This window comes from Hypanus sabinus, chromosome 5 (assembly GCF_030144855.1).
Source record: "Hypanus sabinus isolate sHypSab1 chromosome 5, sHypSab1.hap1, whole genome shotgun sequence".
NCBI lineage: Eukaryota > Metazoa > Chordata > Chondrichthyes > Myliobatiformes > Dasyatidae > Hypanus > Hypanus sabinus.
Window position 1 is genome coordinate 112,134,512 of NC_082710.1, and position 8,170 is coordinate 112,142,681.

The window sequence follows — 8,170 nt, forward strand, 5'->3', positions numbered from 1 at the left end:
AATCGTGCCAGCACAGGTCCTACAGGAACTTCAACTGAAAAGTGTAATCTGTATTGCTGATCTTCCAAGCAGAGAAGATGTTTAAATACTAGCAGCTACAGACACAGCTTCAGAACATCTGTCCTCATAACAAACATTTTAGTAAACAACAGGATTTTTTCTGCTATTCATTGTAATTAGTCAAGTCAGTGTATTAATTGTGTTTTCTGTTTGCTATGCTTAACAATTGTGTATTACTTTCCTCCTGGCCTTTGCAATTTGTACAATCAAATGTATCACTTCATCAGGAAATGCATCTGTTTTGTATTCTGGCTCCAAAGCTCCTAGTCAGCAAGTCATCGCTGGTAACTAGCTCTAACTAAGAATAAGAGGTTAGCTTTTGGCTTAGTAAGTTCCTAAAATTTTTAACAATATGGTGGTAAATGAAAAGGATGGTGGAAGAAAATTCCAGTATACCAAGCTGTTGCCAAATCCTGCTTGATTACTTGCCGTTTTCCTTAGAGAAACAAAATAATTTCATTCTTTAAAATAGTTGTGGAGTAGCATGCCTCTTTGAGAAGTACTTGATTTAAAGTTCAAAATTGATCTGCTTTTCAATAAGCCTTTATTTCAAGCTGTATTAAAGGCGACCAGAACAGACAGAGATCAGATTAATTCCAGGATTTGATAGTCATATTTTTAACCAACTGACTACACTCTAAAGATCAAAGGAAAAAAGATTTTATATATGTTGTGTAAATACATCTTTTATTTATGTATTCTTTCTCTTGAATACATTTCAGATAAAGTTGAAGTAGCCTTGGCATCAATTCATTTGTGTTATGTTTACTTGTCAAAGAACAGAGATGCCAAGGAAGTATGAAAAATGGCTAGAATGTGGCCATTAAAAAACAGTAAGACCTGATATTATTTCATTTCCTTTTTATTCAGGTTTTGCGTTTATCGGAAGACCTACATCTGCCTCAGCACAAGTAGAATTTGATAGACTATAACAATTGAAAGGCCCAGCATATGACTACCTTATTACTTCAGTATCACTTTTTTACATTTTCAGAATGTTGCTTGGTTTGGTCATTGTCAGGTTGCTTTTTTTCTCATTGTAGTCGCTCTCTTCATCGCTCTGATTTACCAACTCAAAAAATTGCTTTACGCAACAAATTCAATGCAGAGATTTAATACAAATAATACTGAAGTATCTACACTTGTCAGTCATGCTTCTGACAATGTACTGGTCCTAATCTGATATTACTGTCAAACCTATTTTGTTCATTTCATGTTAGAAAATGAGAAATCCTTGTGCAGGGACTAGATTTACTTGCCTTTTGTTACCCCGTTTTTCATTTATCTTTCAATTCAACAGCAAAAATGATTTTACTTATCGTAGCAATACTTTCTTCCTTCTATTTGATATTGATAAAGCATTAAAATGTATCAGCATGTATGATCAATAATTATTACAATTTCTGTGCAATGAAAGGTGTTAAGACATTTGCTTTAAATTCTCCTGTGCATTACTTCTCTAAGTAGTTGCATAAACAATGGGGCCAGCAGTACGATGGAAAGTAAAAGCTTGCTATGGTCTTTAGTAAATGCAGATTTGCTGCTTGAGGAAAATATTTACCATATTTATCCTGTATAGACCTGACCTGGGCAGGTGGGGAATATGTTCTTGAGATATTTTAGACATTTTTACACAATGGCTTAGAAAGCAGGGTTACTTGAAATCTTGTGTGTTGTGGTTTCATACAAACTGGCAAGCAAGTAAGCTTGCCAAGAAATTTATCCCCAGTACGTCCAATCAATGCAATGAGCTTCAGATGGCGTGTACAATGCAATGATGTGACTGTACAGCATGTTTATTGCTACCAACTAGGCTGCTAGCTTTGAGATCTATTTTACCTCCATAGGCTATATGGAATAATGAATTTACCAGCTTGTTTGAATGACTGATAGGTTTAGTGCACACTTATGAGTCACTAGTTAAACTGTTGGGCATGTCTGGCAGACTTTGCCTGTACACTTCTGCATAGTCAGAGTTTAATTAGGAGTTTCAAATTCATTCGGTCCATTTCTGACACCTCTCTTCCCTTTCTTGATCTCTCTGTCTCCATCTTTGGAGACAAACTGTCTACTGATATCTTTTATAAACCTACAGACTCTCACAGCTATCTTGACTGTATTTCGTCCCACCTGTAAAAATGTGTTTCTGTTCATTCAGTTCCGTCGTCTCTGCCATATCTTTTCCAGAACATCAGAGATGTTCTCCTTTTACAAAGAACGGGGTTTCCCTTCCTCCAGCATTGATGCCGCCCTCACCCCCATATCCATTATTTCCCAGACTTTCAGTCTCACCCCATCTTCCCGCTACCTCTTGTCCTTACCTACCACCCATGGGCATTCCACATCTGACACATCATCCTCCACAACTTTTGCCAAGGGGATCCTACAACCAAATATGTCTTTATCTCTTGCCCTACTCTCTGCTTTCCAAAAGGATTCGCTTCCTCTATGATTCCCTTGTTTATTTTCCCTCCCCACCGTCCTCCCTCCTGGAACTTAGCCCTGCAAGCAGAACAAGTGCTACACCTGCCACATCAACCTCCTCCCTTACCTCCATTTAGGGCCCCAAATAGTCCTACCAGGTGAAGCAACACTTTACCTGCCAATCTGTTGGGATCGTCTACTGTATCCAGTGCTCCCAGTGCAGTCTCTACATTGTTGAGACTTGACATAGGTTGGGACTACTTTGTCCAGCAACATAACTCTGTCTGCAAAAAGCAGAGTTTCCTCGGGGCCTATCATTTTAATTCCAATTTCCATTCCCGTTCCAACATATCTGTCTTTGCATGGCCTTCTTTTCTGTCATGATGAGACCACCCTCAGGGTGGGGGAGCAACATGTCATATTCTGTCTAGGTAGCCTCCAACCTGATGGCAACTGGTACTTTTCCCCTTCCCCCTTCCCTCTCTTCCCATTCCCTACTCTGGCTCCCCTCTTACCTCTTCACCTCACTTGCTTATCACTTCTCCCTGGAGCCCCATCTACTTCCCTTTCTTCCATGGTCCATTCTCCTCTCTATTAGATTACTTCTTCAGCCCTTTACCTTTTCTACCTATCACCGCCCAGCTTCTTAGCACATCCCCCTCCCCCACGCACCGAGTTTCACCTATCACCTTCCAGCTTGTACTCCTTCCCCCTCCCCCCACCTTCTTATTCTGGCTTCTTCTTCCTTCCTTTCCAGTCCCAATGAAGGGTCTCGGCCTGAAACGTTAACAGTTTATTCATCTGCATAGATGCTGCCTGACCTGCTGAGCTCCTTCAGCATTTTGTATATGTTAATCTGGATTTCCAGCATCTGCAGAATCTCTTGTACTTAGAGCTTTAATCAAATAGCTGCAAGGTAAAATGTTGTAAGGAGTTTGAAATGTAGGTGAAAGCAGTTAAAATTGTGCAGTTTAAAATAAAACATCTGTGTAGAGAGGGATGGTTTTGCTTAGAGTAGTAGGCAGCCATCGATCCCAGGGCATCATGGGTATACAACTGGGTCCTCTCCAGGACACAAGCCTGGGCGGGACGATTTGAAGAACCGGTTGTTGCCCATGCAGCGGGTCACCCCTCTCCACGTCACTGATGTAGTCCAAGGGAAGGGCAAGCGCTGATACCTTCTTATGCCATGTACCAATGCCATTGAGCAAGGGTCTGTGGACCCCAGGTTGGGAACTCCTGTTTTAGAGTAAGATGGCACTTCCAAGAAGAATAAGTGCGACATTAAATCAAATTAACTTGTAATGAAACTACCATCAAACCAGTTACTGCAGCAACTGATTACCACCACAGAGAAAATGGTACATTCCTCAAAGGAGGTATCCCTGACATTTAGATGAAAACAATGCATTTTGAACATCTTTATCTAAACTTAAATATTAAAACAGATGTTTTGTAGGTGTTTCCATCCAATTTCTATGGCATTAGCTGGATGGTGTGTAAGGTTGACTGAGTCTTTTGATTGTTGGATGTACAGTATGTGGAGGTTTTTTCCATCTCTGTCAAAATCAGAAACTAACTTTACTAATATTAAATTTCCATTACTTCAGCACTTTGTATTCCTTTGCTTATTGCTCAAGATAAATCAAAATAAATTAACTGGTCTGATCTGCTTTTCCCAATGGAAACTTGTATCTGAAGACAATGCCGGTCAGACAATTGGAACTATGATGTTGATTCTTCAATCTGTTACCCTTTACACAAATCACTTTTGAATGAGTCCGCAAGATAAATGTATTTAATTTTGCTTAATTTTAACATAAATGTATTTTGTGAGATGAATGAAGGATGAAATACACTGGCCCTGTGTCTAATTATCTGCTCCACTCTCCAGACACTTGGCATTGGAAACCTTACCTTATAGTATGCATCTAACTGCATCGCAGTGATCATGATTGTCAAATCCACCCTAAATCCATGCACTGATCTTCTTAATTCCTAGATAATCCACTGTGAAGCTGATTTGTAACCTTTTCTGAATTACAGGAATACTACTTTAATGTATGAAAAGGTGTAAAAAGACTGTTGGATTATTCTGAATATCTAGCAACTGTGTTGCTCCATAACTAATGACTAAAATCACCAACATAAATTGTACATTTAGTTATATTTTGTTCCTGTTCAAATAACACCTGAAGGTTCCATTGTTATGTGACAGGAAAATCTTTACTGAGATTAGTATTTCAACAGAAATGTTTCATTTTTCACTGATGAACGCAGTTTGAAGCTCAGCCATTTACTGCACAGTGAAGGGAATTGGCACTTGTTGGGAAAAGCCCATTTACTGTTCAAACTTTTTGCACTGTAGATTTTCATTGATTCTTTTATGTTTCTCTTTTTTTTCAGTGAATACCCTTAAGTTAAAAAAAATCTCAGGGTAGTAAAAAATATGGAGACATATATGTACTTAGATAATAAATTTACTTTTAACTCTGAAGCTTAAATTGAACTTAGGTCCAACTGATCAAAAATTACACTAGTCCGTCTTAAACCGCTGCAGTGCATGAATAAAAGAGCCTGTGTTATGAAAAGTACTTTCACACTGCTCCATGAGAGGGAATTCCGGGATGTAGTGGCTGATGCTTTCACACTGCTCCATGAGAGGGCATTCTGGGATGTTGTGGAAGGTACATTCACACTGCTCCATGAGAGGGAATTCCGGGATGTTGTGGCAGATGCTTTCACACTGAGAATTCCCATGAGAAGGAATTCTGGGATGATGACCCATTAAAAATGAAAAGTTCCCAGCACCTGCCGTCTTTCTTTCCAACTGGCAGAAGTCAGATGTTTATGAGGTGCTGTCAGATGAAGCCCTGATGAGTTCTTGTAGTGATTTTGTAGTCAAACTGCAGCTGTGGTGGAGGTTCTGAATGTAATGCCAATCAAGTGGATTACTTTGTTTTGGGGTAGAGTCGAGCAACTTGAGCACAACTAAACTGTAATGTTGAAGATGTTTTGACCTGAATGCATATGTTACTCATGGAGTGAAAATATGAGGAAATTATTTGTTTGTCTTGTATAGAATGAGTTCAGAAAAATAGTTTCAGGAAGAAAGGTCTGTTCTTCCATATAATCAAATAAGAAATCTAAGAAAAATGCCATTTCAAACTTTTATTTCACTTGAAACGATAGGATTATGCTCCTATTATGAATGTATTCAAGAACACATTTAGGATTGTGTTTTTCTTTGTTTTGACAGGTGCACTTGAAAAGGAAATCTTTGGAAGAAGCACTAACTGACCAAATGGAAGCCAATGGCTCTGCAATTTTACCCTCCAGTGGTATTGTCTTTGAGACTTCACTTTGAGCAGAGGAAAGGGGAAGTGGAGCACCTTTATTCAAGTAATAAGGGAAATGCTCTGGAAAGGATTGTGTTAACTAACAAAACATGAATTGTAAATCAGCAAAAAAAATTGCACCAGGATAATTCACCCTTCTGTTCCTGGGCCAGATTCCATCACCCTTTGCTGCATTTAGTTTTAGAAAACTTGAACTTGATATTATACAGAAATATACTGCTGCCTAAACACACACTTGCCTTTAAGAATGACGTCAGATTTATCAGTTATTGGAAAGAACTTGAAAATTTGGGGGAGGACACAAATTTGGCCTTTAGTAATGTTTTGTGAGGCGCTGGACAATCCAAGTTGGGTTTGTATAGAATGTGCACAAGACTACCATCACTTTAGATTGTCTCAGACTCTGTCCTCAACTATAGAAACATAGAAAACCTACAGCACAATACAGGCCCTTCAGCCCACAAAGTTGTGCCAAACATGTCCCTACCTTAGAAATTACTAGGCTTACCAAGAGCCCTCTATTTTTCTAAGCTCCATGTACCTATCCAAAAGTCTCTTAAGAGACCCTATCGTATCCGCCTCCACCACCGTTGCCGGCAGCCCATTCCACGCACTTACCACTCTCTGAGTAAAAAACTTACCCCTGACATCACCTCTGTACCTACTCCCCAGCACCTTAAACCTGTGTCCTCTTGTGGCAACCATTTCAGCCCTGGGAAAAAGCCTCTGACTGTCTATCTCATCCAGTCCCAGCAACTTATCCAACTTGATGCTTTCCAAAAGCTCTAGCACATCCTCTTTAATATCTACATGCTCAAGCTTTTCAGTCTGCTGCAAGTCATCACTACAATCACCAAGATCTTTTTCAGTGAATACTGAAGTATTCATTAAGTACCTCTGCTATTTCCTCTGTTTCCTTCCACACTTTCCCACTGTCACACTTGATATTTGTCACACTATTATTTCTCGTCTTATCCTCTTGCTCTTCACATACTTGTAGAATGCCTTGGGGTTTTTCTTAATCCTGCCCACCAAGGCCTTCTCACGGCCCCTTCTGGCTCTCCTAATTTCCTTCTTAATTCCTTCCAATTAGCTTTATAGTCTTCTGGATCTCTAATATATCTGAACCTTTTGTAAGCTTTTCTTCTTGACTAGATTTATTACAGCGTTTATACACCATGGTTCCTGTACCCTACCATAACTTTCCTGTCTCATTGGAACACACCTACGCAGAACTCCACACAAATATCCCCTGAACATTTGCCACATTTCTTCCATTCTTTTCCCTGAGAACATCTGTTTCCAATTTAAGCTTCCAATTTCCTGCCTGATAGCCTCATAATTCCCCTTACTCCAATTAAACGCTTTTCTAACTTGTCTGTTCAATGCTATTGTAAAGGAGCTAGAATTATGATCACTATCTCCAAAATGCTCTCCCACTGAGAGATCTGACACCTGACTAGGTTCATTTCCCAATACCAAGTCAACTACAGCCTCCCCTTTTGTAGGCTTATCTACATACTAAGTCAAGAAACCTTCCTAAACACACCTAACAAACTCCACCCAATCTAAACCCCTTGCTCTAGGGAGATGCCAATTGATATTTGGGAAATTAAAATCTCCCAACATGAAAACTCTTATTATTACACCTTTCCAGGATCTATTTCCCTATCTACTCCTCGATATCCGTTACTTTCAATGTTTATGCAAAGAACAAACAGTGAAGCTGTTCATTATATCTTGCCCTATAAATTCAAATATTTTTCTGTTACTTGAACCTTTTGTCTACTGTAGTTGCAACAATATTCATATTTTGTTCTTCAGTGAGTTTTTCCAGAGTATTTAATTCACACAAGCAATAACCTCTGCATCACAGGTCTACACTTACAGGATTAAATTTTATTTAGTTGTTTATAAGGAAGTCCAGTAGTTGACAGGAAACTTTATACTACATTACTTTTGCAAATATGTCAATTTAAACTTTATTTCGAACCAATAAAATTTTTGAATATTGCTATGTATATAAGACAGTTGAAATTATTTGTTTAGTCTCCACCAGAAATGGCTACTCCATTTGGAAATACTTGATGCCTTATAGTTGTAATAAAAGTTAGTGAAGCTGTACAAATGGTCTTTGTTGTGACTGACTAAAACTGAGCCATATATACGGTACTGCAAGTGTTTATTCACAGAAGAATCCAACAGAATCTTACTCTCCTGACACGACAGTTTATATGTAACCCACTGGGTCACCTCAGGCTCGCTCAGCTCGTTCTCGTCTAGGGGGAGCAGCCTTCGGCCCCGCCAACCTGGGTAATCAGCTGGTG

At 39.1% G+C, this 8,170-nt stretch overlaps 1 protein-coding gene across 4 annotated transcripts in view; it reads left to right on the forward strand.

Moving 5' to 3' along the window:
* The window catches only part of abcc4 (ATP-binding cassette, sub-family C (CFTR/MRP), member 4), a 268,298-nt gene extending 260,331 nt beyond the window's left edge, over window positions 1–7,967 (forward strand). For all 4 annotated transcript variants that reach the window (XM_059970351.1, XM_059970353.1, XM_059970350.1 and 1 more), the window contains one exon: window positions 5,744–7,967. In XM_059970351.1, coding sequence (XP_059826334.1) covers window positions 5,744–5,851 — 108 coding nt within the window. In that variant the 3' untranslated portion in view covers window positions 5,852–7,967. The remainder of the gene's footprint in view (window positions 1–5,743) is intronic.
* Window positions 7,968–8,170: the final 203 nt, after the last annotated feature.